The 20,267-nt window shown below is 43.9% G+C and overlaps 1 protein-coding gene and 1 long non-coding RNA gene across 4 annotated transcripts in view; one reads left to right on the forward strand and one right to left on the reverse strand.

Annotated features, from left to right (window-relative positions):
- Nucleotides 1–20,267, forward strand: part of SH3GL2 (SH3 domain containing GRB2 like 2, endophilin A1) — a 303,037-nt gene that overhangs the window by 71,080 nt on the left and 211,690 nt on the right. Inside the window, exon 1 of one of the 3 annotated variants that reach the window (XM_042244880.2) lies at nucleotides 8,118–8,355. The exons of 1 other annotated variant lie outside the window; for it this stretch is intronic. Coding sequence is in view for 1 of the 2 variants with exons in the window: in XM_015093233.3 (XP_014948719.2) it covers nucleotides 8,295–8,339 (45 nt within the window). In the remaining variant the exon portion in view is untranslated. Of the gene's footprint in view, nucleotides 1–8,117; nucleotides 8,356–20,267 lie in introns of those variants that run through there. One more of the 3 variants, XM_015093233.3, reaches the window with a different exon arrangement.
- Nucleotides 4,941–8,144, reverse strand: LOC121818815 (uncharacterized). Its single transcript, XR_006058946.2, has 2 exons — nucleotides 7,532–8,144; nucleotides 4,941–6,738 (listed from the first exon to the last, which is right to left on the reverse strand). It is a non-coding gene; the product is annotated as an uncharacterized LOC121818815 (long non-coding RNA).

A 20,267-nucleotide genomic window follows, 5' to 3' on the forward strand; every position in this document is an offset into this window, starting at 1 on the left:
ACAGAAGATTTGATTTGAAAATCAGAATGTCAGTGTCTTAGAGGGAGACTTGCCACTTGCTAAAGGACTATATTCCTTGTCACTCAATCCATCCACCCTTGTCGAGAAGGAAGCTAACACAGTGCTAAGCAGTCACTATAGCTGTCTAAATTGCTGTGTTTGTGTTGCTAGAACTGAACAAGAACAGAGATTAGAACATTATTGCAAGGGTTGGAGGGGAGAGGGGATGTATATCACTTGGAGTTTGTTGATTACAAATAACAGAAAGCAATATTGGTTGACTATGTCAAGAGCAATCTATTTACTTATTTATGTATCCAGATGTACAAGCTGGGTTTAGAAAAGGCAGAGGAACCAGAGATCAAATTGCCAACAAGCTTCGGATTATGCAGAAAGCAAGAGAATTCCAGAAAAACATCTACTTCTGTTTCATTGACTACGCTAAATGTTTTGACTGTGTGAATCACCACAAACTGTGGAAAATGCTTAAAGAGATAGGAATACCAGACCACTTTACCTGTCTCTGAGAAACCTGTGTGCAGGTCAAGAAGCAACAGTCAGAACAAATGGAACAACTGATTGGTTCCAAATTGGGAAAGGAGTACAACAAGGCTGTATATTGTTGCCCTGCTTATTTAACTTATATGGAAAATACATCAGGTGAAATGCCAGGCTGGGTAAATCCCAAGTGGGAATAAGATGGCTGGGGGAAATATCAATGACCTCAGATATACAGATGATACCACTTTAATGGCAGAAAGTGAAGAGGAAATAAAGAGCCTCTTGATGAGGATGAAAGAGCAGAGTGAATAAGCTGGCCTGAAACTCAGCATTCAAAAAACTAAGATCATGGCATCTGATTCCATCACTTAGTGGCAAATAGAAGGGGATTAAAGTGGAAGCAGTGACAGATTTTCTTTTCTTGGGCTCCAAAATCACTGCAGATGGTGACTGCAGCCATGAAATGGAGAGACACTTGCTCCTTGGAAGGAAAGCTATGACAAGCCTAGATAGCACATTAAAAATCAGAGACATCACTTTGCCAACAAAGGTCCATATAGTCAAAGCTAGTGTTTTTGCAGTAGTCATGTACAGATGTGAGAGTTGGACCATAAAGAAGGCTAAGTGCCAAAGAATCAATGCTTTTGAACTGTGGTGCTGGAGAAGACTCTTGAGAGTCCCTTGGACTGCAAACTAGTCAATCCTAAAGGAAATCAACCCTGAATATTCATTGGAAGGACTGATGCTGAAGCTGAAGCTGTAATACTCTGGCCACCTGAGCAGACTCATTGGAAAATACCCTGATGCTGGGAAAGATTGAAGGCAAAAGGAGAAGGGGATGGCAGAGGATGAGATGGTTGGATGGCATCACCAATTCAATGGACTTGAGTTTGAGCAAACTCTGGGAGATAGTGAAAGACACGGAAACCTAAAATGCTACAGTCCATAGGGTCACAAAGAGTTGGCCATGACTTACTGACTGAACAACAGGAACAACAATGGGAAGGTCCTTGAGAACTCTCAAAATTACAGTAACCTGGAGATTCAGGCTTAGATACAGCAAGGGAGAAGCAGCTAAGGCCTTCAGTCTGCTCAGATAGAGAGAAGCAAGCTAATTCCAGACCTTCTGGACCTCTGCTGGATTTAGCTTTAAAATTTTCATTTGGATTTTCAACTTGCCATCAGACCATATTGTCAGGCAGGCCGGACGGCTCAGTGAGGTGCATAGCACCAGGGACCTGAGTCATGTTTCCTGTTAGCTGGGAAAAAACAGCATTCCTTGACCAAATTAGGAAGACTTCCCATACACACCAACCAGAAAGAGACAGGACATGCGCTCATCCTGCCTAGCCAATCATGTAACGCCAGCTACTCCTGTAACTGAGACAAAGAACTGCCTGTATATAAGCCGCCATACTCCTTTGTTCGGGGCTCTCGACTGATTCCGCTGTGTCGAATGAGGCTTGAGCCCTAGCGCGCTAGAAATAAAATTCCCTTCTTGCCTTTGCATTACTGTGGTGGACTTGTTCGCTCTCTCGGTCAGTTCGGAGATACGGGCTCAGTGCATAACACATATCTGATGTTTATATTTTCTGCATAGAGTTGTAGAAGTAAAGATAAGACCCCACACTCAAAGAGTTAGGAGTCCAGCACTCCATATCAATATGTAAAACATGTTATACCCAGTTCACGGCAGAGATGCCCAATTAGGGCTTTGAGGTGTGACAAATGAAGAGAAGATATAGGGTTAGAAGGATGGGGAAAGACCTCAAAAGAAAGACTCTGGAAATGGCATTGGAGATGGCAGGATTTTGCTAGGGAAATTGGAAGCATTTCAGAATGGGCTGCAAGTAACAAACAGAGACCCAGATGTAAGAGCCTAACGTGAGCCACATCCTTGGTGAAGTCCCCTCCTCCTCCTCTCGTGATTGAGTTCATAGGGTTTACTAAATGAAGAGAAAAGTTCTGCAGGGAGAGGTCCCTGTGCTTTGAAGGGAGGAGGGCTGTGTGGGAGAGAAGCAAAGGTTGGAGGGGAGAGAGAGCCCCACACCTTCCATCTCCAAGAGACTAAAGTGTGTATCTGATGGGGTGTGAGTGGTGGGGTGAAAGCACGGAGATGAATGTGGCCTTTTTTTGATTTCCTGCCTCTGGGAAAGGCTCAAGAGCCCTGTTGATACTGGATAGGGGCCCAATGCTACTGGCAGCATCCGAAGGCACAAATTCTTATGTTAAGTGACACCTACTCCAGAACAAACTGCGTCCTGCACAACCCAGGGTTTAATACAAGGCTGCTGGGTGAGTATTGTTGGACATCAGACCCAATGCGATAAGAACACAGCGTCAGTGACACTGATAAGCAATTCAGTCTTTTACTCGTTCATCCCCATCTATATTTATCAACACTGATGGCAGTCTCTGGCTGAAACTGAGGCCAGAGGCTGGAGTAGAAAAAGTAATAATGATTACATCACTTTCTTTCCTTGTTTTGGTTTGCCCTTCTGTTAAACAAGAAGCTGGAATTTCATGCCTTTGCATTCCTCTAGTTTCCTGTGCTTCATGAGCTTATACGTAAAGGTGAAGTCGGAAGCAGTTTGTCCTGGCCTGGGCCAGAGGAGTGGCATCAGGGCTGAAGGGCAAAGGATGAGAAGCGCTGCTTGTCCTCTGCTTGCTTGTAATGAGATGCCCTCTGAAAGGGGTCAGGGTTCAGCAGCTCTGTGCAAACTAGAGGTCTGGTATTTGCCAGAAGCCTTGGCGTAATGCAAGGAGAAATAGTGCATGAATGATGTGATGGAATTATTGCTGACCATGAATTTCCTGCCCAATTAGTGAGGTGAGATTGTGTGGAGTTTCTTTTAATTGGAACTTTGCAAAGCAGATCTAGGTTTATTTACTATTTTACTTTGATTTGATCTCTAGAGATGGGAGGGCAGCATGTTGCATTACAATAACCTTTTGTAAAACAAAGTTCTTCCTCACTGACCTTTGATTCCCTTTCTTGCACTGTGTTTCTGTGTTTCTCCATAAAGCCCCTGTCAGGGCATCTTTGCAACCGAAGAGGGCACCCAGCTTTGAATTTTTTTCAATGTCTGGTGCATTTTCTCCTCCACATTCACGTCACAATAAACATCTGTGTTTTCCAAATTGCTAGTGTGGAAACTCCTTGGGGTGCAATGTATAGTCTGTGTCTTGGTAGTTCACGCTATATTCACCCCCCGTGCCTGCTATCAGTGCCTGCTAGAAGGAACTCAACAAATCTCTTTGAAAACATCTTAAAGTTCTTTATGGGAATAAGCTGTGGCTTCAATAGAAATCCTGGCTTTACATGAAATCCAGAGGGTATCTGGGGGAGTTAGCCATGGTTTCAGAATGATTTAAAGTCCTTTCTCCCGCAGGAGTTCCTTTGAAGGACAGCCGGATGAGCAGGCTAAGTTGGTGGATGAAGACTCAGGGAAAGAGAGAGACTTGGTTTTGTTACTTTTAGGATTCTGTTGTGTATTCAGAGTTCTGGGGCAGGGTTGGGGGGTAGGTTTTCCAGGGCCCCCTTCACACTGTTCACATTTAGAGACAAGAACTCACACACCCCTAGGCCCTTCCTCTTTGTAGATTAATTCCTCCCTCTCACTCTCTTAGCGCCTTCAACTGAGTCCTATCCTTTTCTGAACATGTTCCATTGCTCAGATAAGGAACCAGGAAGGAAAAATCAACTATAAAATACATGTATTATACAAGTAATGGGAAAACATTATAAAAATTGGGGAGAATAGAGGAGAAAGTTCATTCCTAACATCTCTACTCCAGCCCAAGGGTTTTCAAAGTGTGGTCCCCAGACCAGAACGTTAGCATCACCTGGGGACTTGTTAGAAATGCACTCTCAGGCCCCACCCAGTCCTAGTGAATCAGAAATTGGGAGGTGGTTCAGCAGTGTGTGCTTTAACAAATCCTTCAGGGGATTCTGATGCTGGAGAGTTTGAGAATGGCTCTGGCAGCCCAACTGTAATGAGCATGTTATGGCAGCCTTTTCATGAGTGCGTGTTTGTGCATACTAGCTTCATCAACAGTTAGAGTGCAAAAGCAGCCATTGTAACACTCTTATCTCTCTAGCCTAGAGCTCCACCTAGTCCTGGAGTCCAAATTCCTTCAGTTTCCTAGTATCAAGGCATAGATAACAGACTTTGGACGGGGGGTGGGTGGGTGGGGGAACGGGCAGGGAGGAGAGGGTGGGACCGATTAAGAGTGTAGCATGGAAACATATACATTACCATGTGTAAAACTAGATAGCCAGTGGAAATTTGCTGTATGACACATAGCCCTCACTAGAGGGGTGGGGATGGTGTGAGAGGTGGGAGGGAGGTTCATGAGGGAGGGGACGTATGTATACCTATGGCTGATTCATGTTGATGTATGGCAGAAACCAATAAAATATTGTAAAGCAATTATCCTCCAATTAAAAATAAATGTATTAAAAATATATAAATAAATACATTTAAATTAAAAAAAAAAAAAGAATCTAGAGATCAACATGGTGGACCTTACGGACATGAGTAAATGTGCCCTGGGCAAACCACTGCTGGGACCTGATTAACCTCACATTACTGGTTTGTCCTGGGTGCTGATGGATCAGTAGCCCCACCTGACTATCAGCAGGACTTTCATCTTTCCCTGTCTGATGTTCTTGTGAAACATGGACTGTCTCTTGCTCTGACATTCCTTTAGAATTTCCTATGGCTCCCCAGAGCTAACTGTGAACTATCTCTAGTTCAGTTCAGTCGCTCAGTTGTGTCCAGCTCTTTGCAACCCCATGAACCACAGCACATCAGGCCTCCCTGCCCAACACCAACTCCCGGAGTGTACCCAAACTCATGTCCATTGAGCCGGTGATGCCATCCAAACATCTCATCCTCTGTCATCCCCTTCTCCTCCTGCTCTCAATCTTTCCCAGCATCAGGGTCTTTTCAAAACAGTCAGCTCTTTGCATCAGGTAGCCAAAGTATTGGAGTTTCAGCTTCAACATCAGTCCTTCCAATGAATATTCAAGACTGATTTCCTTTAGGATGGACTGGTTGGATCTCCTTGCTGTCCAAGAGACTCTCAGAAGTCTTCTCCAACTCCACAGTTCAAAAGCATCAATTCTTTGGCGCTCAGCTTTCTTTATGGTCCAACTCTCACATCCATACATGACTACTGGAGAACTATCTCTAACTGGTAAGGAAAACACAGGGTAAGAGGTCAGGGTAGGGTCAGTGCCTGGAGTCACCCTTCCTTCTGACCCTCAGGCCTCGGGGCTGAGTCTGCCCACTGCTTCAGTGAGGCTGCAAAGTAGAGAACACACCTCCCCAAGTGAGGCTTTTGTAAGAACATACAGGCCACTTCATGGACATCTAATGACAAAAACTAAAATACACATGGCAGGAAATAGAAAGTCTCCCTTCCTCTTCTGAGAAGGGGGAGAGCATTTTCTCTTTTGTGCACTAGGGAGGGCAGACTAGGTTTGTCACAGTAACCACCCTAGACTCAGTGAATCGAAATGACTCAGGTCTATTCCTCACTCACGCTAAATGTCTTTTGAGACCTTGCCCTGCTTCGTCTGCACTCTGGATTCTGGTTGACAGACCACAACCACCTGAGCTACCCTTAGGGAGGGGAAAGGGCTTTGTCGCATCTTGTTCCAACAGTTAAATTCTCTACCAAGAGGTGACAGTCACTTTCCTCCCTAGCCCACTAGTTAAAACTTGTCACAGCACACGCACTTAACCACAAGGGGTTTGGAAAATGCAATTCCACCTTGTATCTGAAAGGTACCTAAACATCAGGAATGACTTTCACTTTGGAGATCTGCTTCTTTTGCCTGCTTCACTCGGCAGCCTGGGATCAGCAGTCCATGTGCTCTTGTTGGTCTGTGCCCCACCACTAACTGCTTGAGTCTGCCTATATGAGTTTCAATTCACATTATCAAGGGCTGTGACTGAGAGATCAGCTGATATATAGGATCATCTGTTCGCCCTGTGCCCAAGCGACCTGGCTGGAAGGGTCGGGGCGGGTCTGTGGTTCCTTCCAGGTGGCAGGGGTTGAAGAGATGATGCCAGGCATCCTCAATACTCCTATTCTGCCATGCTGTTTCTTACTCATTCTTGGCGGTGTCTGTCACCTTGGGTTCTGCCATTCTGGCTTTTTCTCCTTATAGCTTTTGGTCCCCACATGAGGACACAATTCAAGTTCTTCTCTATGTGCTTCTTAGTCCTAGAAAAAGCAGATCAAGTGGTTAACGACCAGAATACAGAAGCCGACTAGTGCTGCTCTACCAATTCATCTAGTTACGGCAGAGTTTTAAATTTATTTTTAATTTGGTAAAAGTCACATAATATAAAACATACTATTTTAACCACATCTAACTGTACAGTTCGGTGGCACTAAGTACATTCACATGGTTGTGTAACTCTCACCATCATTCATCTCCCAAGATTGTCACCTTCCTAAACTGAAACTCTGTCCCCATTAAACACTAACTCCCGATTCCCTCCACCCTTCCACTCCCGGCTCCTGACACCTTCCAATGTACTTTCTGACTTTATGAATTAAACTATTCTAGGTAACTCGTATAAGTGAAACAGTATTTGTCAAGTTACAGTGGTTTTGCTTTAGCCCAATTATGTATACTTTGTTACATATGCAGTATTTGTACAACTTTGATTCATGCTTTTTTACATTATGTAATACTTATTTAATTAATTTAAAATATTTATTTATTTATTTGGCTGCCATAGGTCTTCATTGCTGCTGGGGGACTCAGTAGTTGTAGCGCTCGGGCTTAGTTGCCTGATGACATGTGGGATCTTAGTTCCCTGAACCTGTGTCCTCTGCATTGGGAGACAGATTCTCAGCCACTGGACAAGCGGGAAGCCCCAATGCTTATTTTAGATTAAATCCTAAATCTACTGTCATAAAGGAATGTCATAGTCATATGTTTTTATAACTGTAAACAGAGGATTAAGTGTTATTACTATTAGTAATATCCTACTTCAATTCTATTTACCTGACCAGCTTTAAGGTTTAACATTTTTTTCATCTTCTTTTTAAGTCATCAAATTGTGACAGATCTAGGGGAAAAAAACAAAAAAAACCAACAACACGAAAAACAAAAAAACCAGCATTGGTGGCTTTCCCCAACGTTAAGGAGGCTTAAGGGATAGTGAAACCAGGACAGTGAAATGTTTTCTGCGAACAAGCAAGCAAGGAGCAATGACTTATTCATTACCGCAGAGAGAATACCACTCCTTTCCAGGCGGCAAAGAGGGCAAGCTCAAAGGGCAGGAGAGTTGGCTTAGGCAGCGCCTCTGCGGCTACCTGGAAGCCAAGCAAATCACCCGAGTCTTGCGTGTGCCCGGGTTGCCAACCTGCAGCTGCCGCTGCGCAGTCCGCGGGGCACGAGGACACTCCCGGGGCTGAAGAATGCCCTTGGCCCTCTGAACACGCTGCCGGCCGGTGCGGCAGAGCCAGGTGCCCTGGCGGCCACCAGTGCCCAGGTAGCGCGTGCCGCAGCACCTGCCGCACCAACCCCGCGCCCGGGGCGGGGCTTCCCGCGTCCCCTTTAAGAGGCTGCATCACCCGCCCCTGACGTCAGGGTGTCTCTCCGCACGAGCCCGCGTCCCGCGCAGCTCCGCGCCCCCGCGCCCACAGCCCCGGCGGCGGCACGAAGAGCGGCGGCCCGGACAGCGCGCCGCTCGGCTCGGTCCTCCCGCCCTGCTCCGCCGCCGCCGGATCCCTGCACCGCAGCCGCCCGCGCGTCCTCCAGCACCATGTCGGTGGCCGGGCTCAAGAAGCAGTTCCACAAAGCCACTCAAGTAAGGCACTAGACAGGTGCGCCGCGCGGCGGTCCCGGGAGGAGCCGCGGGGGGCGCGCTGGGCGCAGGCAGCCGGCCGGGAGCCTGGGGACCCCGGCCCGCGCCGAGCCCGCCCCCGCCTCGCCCCGCCTCGCCCGCCCCGCCCTCCGCGGCGGCGACCCGGGCATCCCGGGGCTCCGTCCTCCACCCCCGGCTGCGGGCGGCGCTGCGGGCTTCCACCGGTCCCGGGCGCCCAGCCTCCTCGCTCAGAGACGCCCGGCATGGCCCAGCGCGGGCGCCGCAGGCAGGGGGCCCAGGGGCCCCGGGCGGCGCGGCGGGAGATTATGTAAAGTCGCCTCTTCCCTGGTGACCTTGCGGTGTCGGTGCGCCCGGCTGTCCCGGGATGTGCTGGCACGAGAGGTGGCCCTCCCTCGGGGTGGCTGCGGAGATGCCCGCGGTCTGCCCTCCTCGACTGTGGTCTCGGAATCCCTCCTTCCACAGAGTCCGCGGGCTCCCAAGGAATGGGAGGTTGGGTCTTCCTTCTGGGAAGCTCATGAATTAACTTTTCCCTGGAGAACTCAGTCGTGAAACTCCTTTGAGGCCAAGCCTCGACCGACAGCATTCTGTTTGCCTTTAATTTCCCATGGGTTTTGCAGCTTTAACATTACCAAATCATCATGTATTTCAGCGTATTATTTTTAGCGAGCCTTTTATGTTTTGGATGTGCTCATCTTTATGGGGTTAATAAGCTGTGATTATAATAAAACTTATTTTAGATTCTAATCATTTAAGTCTCGCTGGGCTGAGTTGAAAAGTCATACACAGGAAAAACAAGAATATACTTATAATGTGACCTATTTCTTATATAATGAGTACGATTACTGTTTTTTTTTTAACCCTCTGAAACAGTTCTAGTTTAAGAGATCTTAAGCTAAGAACTTTGTTGCTTTCTTTAACTATTTCTCCTAATTTAGCCTCAAATATTTTTTCATAGATTTGCCCATAATTAATACTGAGCTTTCTCATTATTTTTTAGAACCTCAGATCTAGTGAGGTTTTCTAAGGCTGCTACAATAACAGTTCTATTGTAAACCACCTCTAGAGAAGGTGAGGGTTATGTTTACAGGATTTTGGTTAAGTTACAGTGACAGACACAGTGTGAACTTCATCCCCTGTGTGCCCATGTGCCGTCTCCATCATCACAGACTTGCCTTTATAGAACCCGTTTTATTTGTCAACTTGAGAAATGGAAAAAACTAAGACTATTTTGGTAAAAAATACCATTAATGTATTTTTGCTTTATCACCTTGGATCTTTCTGAGACCTCTGTGCCAGAAATATTTGCAAATATAAGTGCATTATTGAGGTAATTTGGAAGGCTTCTAATAACTATATACTTCACATTCTTTCAGGGTTATAAAAGCAGCATATATGCTATCCGTAAATTATCAGGCAGGACTTCCTTGATGTAACTAACCATTTTTATTTCCGGTACTTGTCATTTCTACAAAGCACCCTGATCCCCCTTACCCCCAGCACCAAACTGACCAGCACCACCCCTTTTTTCCACTTTGATGCTGAAGACTTCCTTTATAAACCTTGGTGCCCTAAAAGGCAATTAAGAACCTTGACTTTGGAGTGGGAAAGGCTAAAGATTGACCCATCTCTGCTGTCTGTGACCTTCAGCAAGTTATTTAACTTTTGAATCTGTCTTTGCTAGAATAGGAACCATTTCTTAGAATTGATATAAGGACAAATGAGTTTGTAGAACACACATAGAAAGTGTTCAATAAATTATTATTAAAAATAGTTTTATTAGTATAAAATACTGATCTATATTAATAATGAGACATGAGGAAAGCCTAGCATCTAGGATTTCTAGCTTTGCTGCCTTAACAACAACAAAATAATCAAGCCACTCCATTTTAGCTAAGTTATGTGCAACTCTGAAGTTTGGAATAAAAACTTGAATTGTGATATGAAGGAACTTCTTAGAGCTTTGGAGGAGGTCTGTTTGTAATAAGATGAGATTAGTGTCTATCACACAGAATCCAGACACAGAATCACTGTGTCATTTTCTTTCTTGCTTCTTTTTCGTACTGGAAAGCCTTCCATTTTAAAGGTGAAGGGACATACAATCCCTTGTCTATAGCCTAATATAGCACAGTCTTAGAAAGCCCAAGGCAAGTGTTTTTCTTCTTGTGCATGTATGGGCATTTTCAAGGGCTTTTAAAGCGAGTGCTAATGTTTACATGTGACAAAGATACTAAGGGAAATAGCCATGTCCTCCTTTTAAAGCCAGGCCTCCCCCAACCCCCTCTCCCCCACCATACATTCCATGTACCTGATCTTCTCTACAGAGGAAACTTTAGACCTAGAATTACTTCTTTTTGAGAATGGATATGCTAGATTAGATACACTGTGTTTACAAGTGAAAGGCTCCACTTCAGGAACAGCTGTCTTGTCTCTGTGAAATCCAGCGTTTTGCTTATGTGTGTGAGGGGTGATATTTGCGTTAATAAAGCAGTATAATTTTCAGTGTTTACCCACTGATTGGAAATCTGATTAGATGTGTCATCACTGTTTTCTTGGTTTGGAAATGATTATTTCTGCCTTGTTGCTGACAATTATTTTCATCTCTGTTCTTTAGAGGTTAAAAAATGCTTTTGCCAAATAAATTTTATTAAAGGGGAAAATCCTTTAAGCTTGAGAACATGTTAGAATAGCAAAAATTGATCGTCTTTTTAACTTGAATATACTTTATTACTTAATTGCTTATAAAGATATAATTTATCATGCAATTAGAATAAATAAGATACACCTTACTAAAACTATCAAATAGGGCAAATAAGCATGCATTATTCTACTTTTGTGAGTTTTATGCATGTTGAAATTTCATTTTAGCAATAGTAATGCCATTCCCACCCCCACCCCCACCCCCATTTGTTGGTTTGAACCAGCAGCAGATTAGGTAAAAATAGCTCTCCAGTTCCAATTAACATGCTGTTCTTACAAAATCTGTGCTTAAAAAAAAAATAACAACAACAAAAAAACATTATCAAGCATTTGGTAGGGACATATCTTGCTGTACAGTGAACGTTTTTCAGAGTGAAATTTTTAGTCTCTGTATTAGTTTGGTAGGTTGCGACTAAGTGTCACTTTGTATCAACAAGGAAGTTATCACTATTTGAGTGCCTTTAACAACATAAATTTATTGTCTCACCCTTTTGAAGACAAGGTGTCATTTGCAACAAAGTATCACAAACTGAGTGCCTTAAACAACATAAATGTATTGTCTCACACTTCTGAAGATAGGGGGTCAGGTGTCAGTAGGGCTTTGCTTCCTCTGAAAGCACTAGGTGAGAATCTGTCCCAGGCCTTTTTCTTGGTTTCTGGTGGTTTGCTGGAGTCTTTGGCCTTTCTTGATTTGTAGACACATCACCCTGATCTGTGCCTTCCTGTTCACATCGTGGTCTCCCTGTTTGTTTCCAAATTTCTCTCTTTTGTGGACACCAGGATAATAGGGTGGGTTGGAAGTCCAGCCTACTTGATGGGTATGACCTCATCTTAGGTAATTACACTTGCATGACCTTATTTCTAAATAAGGTCACACTCAGAGATACTGGGGGATAGGACTTTAACATGTGAATTTTGGGGGTGAGCATAAATATTCCATAACAAGTCCTTATTTTCCTAAAGTATTTATAGTTTTCTTCTAAATATTATATTTGATTCAATGTAAAAGGACAGCTCACTCTGTAAATAATAACTTTTTATTGCATAAAAAGAGATATGGTAGTTGGTGGTGGTTTAGTCACTAAGTCGTGTCCTACTCTTGTGACCCCATGGACTGTATGGAGAAGGAAATGATGATCCACTCCAATATTCTTGCCTGAAGAATTCCATGGACAGAGGCAACTGGTGGGCTACAGTTCATGGGGTTGCAACAAGTTGAACACAATTGAGCGAGTAACATTGGCTTCTTTTCAGTGAGTTTGGTTAGTATACATACCTAGCATATTTCAAAAGGATAAAACGTATTTGATGAGCCTGTGTTAATTACATATGATATAGCCTGGTAGTAATTATTGTCACATTCAGATTTTTCAACTGGAAACATATAATTACATTGGTCTTTTGTACCTTTCTGTTTTAACTAATTTCTTCAGGGTTTCATCGCATTTAAAATGCTGTGTTTTATATAGATGTTTTTCTCTGGAGAATGTTACATGAATCTGTCTATGCGTTTGTTGATTCAGCAAGATTTAAAACTGGTTGTTGTTCAGTCGCTAAGTTGTGCCTGAGATTTTGCAACCCCATGGAGTGCAGCACTCCAAGCTCCCTTGTCCTTCACTGTCTCCAAGTTTGCTCAAATTCATGTCCATTAAATTGATGATGCTGTCTAACCATCTCATCCTCTGCTGCTCCTTAAAACTAAAAATACTTTAAACCTGGTTAAGGTATTTAATTAATTAGCTATGATTTTATCTGAGTGAGGCTCTCAGTTCCTTAATTGCCTGCTGTAAGCTGTAAAATCTCTGCTGCTTTCGAAATTTCAAGTATGGCTCATCTCTATTCCTGCATCCTTTCAGTTTCTTAGCCTGGTGTCTATAATAGACTGCAGAGGGCCTGTTTATTTCCTGAAATTATGCCACATTTTATGTGTGCATTTTTCTGCAGGAGAGTGTCCTTAGCCTACCACCAGCTTTTTAAAGGAATTCCTAGTTCCTAACTTTCTCCCTCCTAGAATAAAAAATACATTGTAAGAAATTGATCATGTCATCAGGAGAGAATGAAATGGTTCTTATAATACCTTCCTCTGTTTATTTATTTATTTATTTTTTAGTGGGCTTTAGAATGTCTGATCAAAAAGGCAGCTTTCTCTGAGTGAATTTTAGGGCAAGCATACATTAAAAAAACATTTCTAGAGATGTCAGAATTGAATGGGATGTTTGTGAGAGTGCCATGCTTTTATAATTAGAATAACTTGAGCCATGTTTTTTAAAAAGTTGTTAGTAAGCTCTAATTTCCTGATTGTTTTTTGTAGTTATTGATGTTCAATCACTAAGTTGTGTCTAACTCTTCAACTCCATGGACTGTAGCACGCCAGGCTCCTCTGTCCTCTACTATCTCCCAGAGTTTGCTCAAAAGTTCATGTCCATTGAGTTGGTGGTGCTATTAATGTCTAATCATCTCACCCTCTGCCACCCCCTTCTCCCTTTGCCTACAATCCTTCCTAAGGGTCTTTTCCAATGAGTTGGCTCTTCCCATCAAGGGGCGAAAGTATTGGAGCTTCAGCATCACTCCTTCCAGTGAATATTCAGGATTGATTTCCTTTAGGATTGACTGCTTTGCTCTTCTTTCTGTCCAAGGGACTCTCAAGAGTCTTCTCCAGCACCATGATTTGAAAACATCCAGTTTTGGGCACTCAGCCTTCTTTATGATCTGACCCTCACAACTGTACGTGACTGTTGATACACTTGGCAAATGGGCCTGTTGAGTGTTTGAACTGAGTGTGTTGACTGAGAATTTTGCTTGAGACTGAGATTCTTCTTTTTTAAAAATAATTGTATGTGTGGCTGTGCTGGGTCTTTGTTGCTGTGTGAGGGCTTTCCCTAGCTGCGGGGATTGGAGGCTACTCTGGTTGCGGTGAGCAGGCTTCTCGTTGCCATGGTTTCTCTTGTGGAGCACGGGCTCTACGGTGCTGGACTTCATGTGGCATGTGGGCTCAGGAGTTGTGGTTCCCAGGCCCGAGAGTACAGGCTCAAGAGTTGTAGTGTGTAGACTTAGTCGCTCCACTTGCAGCCTGTAGTATCTTTCTGGACCAGGGATGGAACCTGTGTCTCCTGCATTGGCAGGTGGATTCTTCACCGCTGGGCCACCAGGGAAGCTCCTGAAATTCTCTGTGATTAAAGTGTTTGTTGTTGACATGGTTATATTTATGCAAGGGCCCCTCCCACCCCCACAATGATTCCTTAATGTTTTAAATTGAGTTTATATGAATATTGGTTTCAGTCTCCTTGGAAAATTTAAAGTACCTTCCAAGTTAATTATAAATACCCTTGAAAATGGTAAGACTTGGTTGGGTAAGATGGTGACTGTTTTGGGAAGAAGTGTGATTTTGGAGGGAGGACTTTATATTGGGCTGTTTCCGCTGGCAGAGAAGCTTCCATTCTGCAGAGCCCTTGTGCTGCATGAAGGTGTCTGGAGCCCTGGGCTTTCTTTAGAGTGGGCAGTTTGAGGAAGTGCGCAGAAGGGAAGACTGTTGATAAGTGAATAATGAGAACTGTGAGGTGAGTTCAAGAGCAGCTCCAGGGTTCAGAGTGGTGGGGCTTTCCTGGGATGAGTAGTCCTTCAGATGGCCAGATAGGCAAGAGAGTAGGGGTAAGGAAATCAAAGGATGTCCGTGGCTTTCCTTTTCCTCTTTTCTGTACTTTTAATCCTTTGTGCCCTTGCTCGCTCTCTATATATATATTTTATGTGATCAGTTGAGTGTGGACTTAAGTAGAGAACAAAGAAGTTTAGGTAAACAAAGTTTACTATACTCACAGGTCCTGGAGAGAGAGAATCACTGCACACTGAGACGGGCCACATGGGTGGGGGACCAGGAAAGTGGATTCAGCCCAGCAGGTGGGGAGCCAAGAGAGGAGACCCATGGACAAAATGGACAAGCACCTTTATGGAAGGTCAGGATGGAGTACGCAAGAAAAGGCATGCGGGACTCTCCTTGATGCATGAGAATGTCACTAGGTCACAGGCAGAGAAAGGACCTTGTGGCCGGGCCCACCTTATCACACGGGTGCACTTAGTCACCTGGGTGGGGTGCTCACAGCTTGAGCGTGTGGGGATATTGAGGGAGCAGGAAACAAAATATGAAGTTTTAAAAATTTTACAGTGCAACCTCTCTCTCTCTCTTTCTTTCTTTCTTTCTTTTTTCTTTTCTTTTTTTTTTTTGGTGGTTTGTTGCTGCTGCTGCTGCTAAGTCGCTTCAGTCGTGTCTGACTCTGTGCGACTCCATAGACGGCAGCCCACCAGGCTCCTCTGTCCCTGGGATTCTCCAGCCAAGAACACTGGAGTGGTTTGCCATGTCCTTCTCCAATGCATGAAAGTGAGGTTGCTCAGTCGTGTCCGACTCCTAGCGACCCCATGGACTGCAGCCTATCAGGCTCCTCCACCCATGGGACTTTCCATGCAAGAATACTGGAGTGGGTTAGATTTTCTTTACTTCCCTTTGGAGCCCAAAGTTTAAGAGTGATTTATATGGTCTGTGATGGATAATAAAGACTAAGAAGAGAAATATGTCTAGCTGTAACTTTTAAAATACTTTGTTGTGAGACCCTGCCAAGTGTGCCTGCAGACTATCAACAAAATATTTTCAAATGATATGGAGACCTTGGCTGAGTCTGATGCTTTGGGAAATAACTTTACTATTTATGAAGATGTTGCATCTAGTACAGCTTCTGTATTCAGAAATGATCTTCTTGCTTTGCTCTAAACTCCTCCAATTATATACAGTATGATGACTGTGGAGAAGCTATCCCCCATTCTTTAGAACCATTTAGCTCCTAGGAGATTTGCTCAGAAAGATGGGCTCAATAAAAAACAGAAATGGTATGGAACTAACAGAAGCAGAAAATATTAAGAAGAGGTGGCAAGAATACACAGAAAAACTGTACAAAAAGATCTTCACAACCCAGATAATCACGATGGCGTGATCACTCACGATGGTGTGATGTCACCTAGAGCCAGACATCCTGGAATGTGAAGTCAAGTGGGCCTTAGAAAGCATCACTATGAACAAAGCTAGTGGAGGTGATGGAATTCCAGTTGAACTATTTCAAATCCTAAAAGATGATGCTGTGAAAGTGCTGCCCTCAATATGCCAGCAAATTTGGAAAACTCAGCAGTGGCCACAGGACTGGAAATAGTGAGTTGTCATTCCAATCCCAAAGAAAGGCAATGCCAAAGAATACTCAAACTATTGCACAATTGCACTCATCTCACACGCTAGCAAAGTAATGCTCAAAATTCTCCAAGTCAGGCTTCAGCAATACATGAACTGTGAAATTCCAGATGTTCAAGCTGGTTTTAGAAAAGGCAGAGGAACCAGAGATCAAATTGCCAACACCTGCTGGATCATGGAAAAAGCAAGAGAGTTCCAGAAAAACATCTGTTTCTGCTTTATTGGCTATGCCAAAGCCTTTGACTGTGTGGATCACAATAAACTGTGGAAAATTCTGAAGGAGAGGGAAATACCAGACCACCTGTCCTGCCTCTTGAGAAACCTGTATGCAGGTCAGGAAGCAACAGTTAGAACTGGACATGGAAAAACAGACTGGTTCCAAATAGGAAAAGGAGTACGTCAAGGCTGTATATTGTCAACCTTCTTATTTAACTTCTTATTTAGCTGTACATCATGAGAAACGCTGGGCTGGAGGAAGCACAAGCTGGAATCAAGATTGCCGGGAGAAATATCAATAACCTCAGGTACGCAGATGACACCACCCTTATGGCAGAAAGTGAAGAGGAACTAAAAAGCCTCTTGATGAAAGTGAAAGAGGAGAGTGAAAAAGTTGGCTTAAAGCTCAACGTTCGGAAAACTAAGATCATGGCATCCGGTCCCATCACTTCACGGCAAATAGATGGGAAAACAGTGGAAACAGTGTCAGACTTTATTTTTTGGCCTCCAAGATGACTGCAGATGGTGACTGCAGCCATGAAATTAAAAGATGCTTCCTCCTTGGAAGGAAAGTTATGACCAACCTAGACAGCACATTAGAAAGCAGAGACATTATTTTGTCAACAAAGGTCTGTCTAGTCAAGGCTACGGTTTTTCCAGTAGTCATGCATGGATGTGAGAGTTGGACTATAAAGAAAGCTGAGCACCAAAGAATTGATGCTTTTGAACTCATGGTGTCGGAGATGACTCTTGAGAGTCCCTTGGACTGCAAGGAGATCCAACCCGTCCATCCTAAAGGAGATCAGTCCTGGGTGTTCATTGGAGGGACTGATGTTGAAGCTGAAACTCCAATCTTTGGGCCACCTGATGTGAAGAGCTGACTCATGTGAAAAGACCCTGATGCTGGGAGGGATTGGGGACAGGAGGCAAAGGGGACGACAGAGGATGAGATGGTTGGATGGTATCACCGATTCAATGGACATGAGTTTTGGGGGACTGCAGGAGTTGGTGATAGACAGGGAGGCCTGATGTGCTGTGGTTCATGGAGTCGCAAAGATTCAGACACGACTGAGCGACTCAACTGAACTGATTGTTTAGCCTCTTCCAAATTATGGTATCTGATAGAAACAGAAGTATCTTTCTCATAATTCAAATTGAATTTATGAACAAATCCTCATTGGAGCAGTTTAAGCAATATCTTAGTATCAAGGTAGGCAGATATGGTTTGCCTTGCTTTTTAGTGTACAAGAAACATCATCCACAGTGAACACTCCCACCTGGAAAAGGGAAGAATGGAAATCATGGCCTTTGTGCTTCATAACAGTGGTACCACCTGCTGAGTAAGCCTTGTGCAATTTCCAGCCCCTACTGAAGAGGAAGTTCCTTGGCTTTACCCTGTTTCTGCAATCTGGGACGAACTCTCTTGTTCTATCTCTAATCTGGCTGAATTTAATGAGAGTGACAAGGAGTGTGGCCTCTGGATGCTGCATAGATTCTTTAGCTGGCTTCCTGTTTATTTAAACTTGGTTGTCACTTTACAGTCCCAAGCTTTAAACTACGAACTGCTCATGGCTGATTTGACTTGGTGACATTTCTTCAAAAAGTCTGAAGGCTTCTCCAGTTTTCTTCTTGTCATTTCATCTGCCAGTTACCACATGGAATCTTTCTCTTCTCCATTGGATCCATTCAGTCTGTCTTAGATCTCATTTTCAACCAGTACATTTGGTTTTTGTTATCTGCACTTTGAAAGATGTTCTGATGCTTTGGTTTAGCCAACATGTCTTAATGGATCTTTGCTACTCAAAGCTCTTTTTATTCTTATTTCCTGTTATATGCCTCAGGAATCCAAAATAAGTTCTGCCATCTTTAACACATAATTTTCAAGGTTGCCAAAGGGAAAGTGTCTGTTGGAACAAGCATGGAGATATTCATGGGCCAAACCTGGAAGAGGAGTGTGGTTGGCCGAATGTTAAGACCTTCAGACACCCTCCCTATTGTACAGGCCCCGTCCCTTTGAGTGTAGGTCAGCCTGTCACTATGGAAAGATGTCTCCTGAGATTATTCCTTTATATGGCAAAAGGGAGATTATACAGTTGGGATTAATCTAATCCCATGAGCCCTTTAAAAGAAGAGCATTTTGTGTGTGTGTGTGGGGGGGGGTGGGTGGGCTAGTAGCAGAAGAAGAGGTCAGAAAGGACTGGATGTGCTGTTGCTATTTAAAGATGAAGGGGCCATGTGAGAAGGAGTGTATTTCCTCTCTAGGAGCAGAGAGAAGCTCTTGGATGGCAGCCGGTAAGGAAACAGGGACCTTCTAAGGTCCACAGCCTTGAAGAACTGAATTCTGCCAACGATGTGAAGGGAAGGAGACTTCTTCCCAGAGTCTGCAGAGAGGAGCCCAGTCTAGCTGACAGACACCCTGCGGGCTCATGAGACTCTAAGCAGGGAACCCAGGCAAGCTGGCCCAACCTGTAGAAGTCTGACCTAACAAATAGCTATTGTTTTCGACTGTTACGTTTGTGGTAATTTGTTATCCAACAACAGAAAACTAATAGAAGGAATAATCATTTATGTTTGTGTTCAGTTGGCTGGAACTTGTAACCTGGCCAAACCTTGGAATGCCTCAGTTCAAGGGAAGAAGGGAGGAGGCTGGGAACTGTGGTCTCTCCATGTACCCAGAATGTAGAAGTGGGTGCTGGTAACACATTTATCTGTATGTGTGCTTATGATTGTATATATGTACACACATATACACATACAATGTAAACACTGACACATAAAATTTAAGTCTCCTTTGCTGTCAAGATTTTCTCATTACATAAGCCTCTTTTAATATGTGCTATATTTTGGAGTTCTCCCCCTATGTTTAGTTATTGAGATTTTTCCCTGGTGAAACACAATTTTCTTTTTGTAGTCCCTGATTAGTTTTAAACAGCAAGGCTGTTAATTACTTTCTGAGCATCCTCTTCGCTTGGTAGGCTGGTAGCACAGTGACAATTTCGTGAACTTTGGAATGGAGAGGCTATAGAACATTGGAGAGTTTTTTGAATTGTCAGTTTCCAGTAAGGCATCAGGGAATCTTTACCAGTGAGAGTAGAGTGCTCGACTGTTCACTGTACATCTGTTTGCTTGTGGAAGACTGATGCCAGTGTAGATGCAGGGAAATGCCCTTATCTTGCACGGGCACATTAGACAGCTACATGGTAGTTTGAAGTTGCTCATTAAGTAGTTGTTGAGAGCTCCAGATTCCTGTGGCACACTTTGTGTTGTTTGTCAGTGATGTGTTTGCTTCACGCTCTTTGACATGACTATGAGATCCAAAGCCCTGAGTGGGTTTCTAGGTGTAGCAGGTGGACAGTGCCAGAATCTATTGGAAAGGATGAGGTCTTGCACCCTGAGGTGTCCCATGAGGACTTGGTGTCGTTGGACAGCTTGGTCCAGGAGAGAGAAGTCAGACACTCTTTGGGTCTGAGTGAAGTAACCTAAAGGTGATGTATCCTGAAGGAATTGATTGCAGAATCACCATTCTGTAATTGTCCAGCTTTCACCTTTGTCATTCCCTGCGGTTACAGCTGCTCGCTGAAGTGACAGGGATGCTTCTTTATGTTGCATGAATGCTGGCCATGTTTATTTTATTCATTAAACTGCTCAAGTGGCTACTTCTGGGCAAGAGGCATTGCAAACCCAAACCTTTGGCTCTGGCTGGCCTCCATCATGTTTGTAGACTGATTGAGTGACATGCTTTCTGGAGATGTTCTGTTCATTACAGTTAC

The sequence above is a fragment of the Ovis aries genome, chromosome 2, assembly GCF_016772045.2.
Source record: "Ovis aries strain OAR_USU_Benz2616 breed Rambouillet chromosome 2, ARS-UI_Ramb_v3.0, whole genome shotgun sequence".
Classification (NCBI taxonomy): domain Eukaryota; kingdom Metazoa; phylum Chordata; class Mammalia; order Artiodactyla; family Bovidae; genus Ovis; species Ovis aries.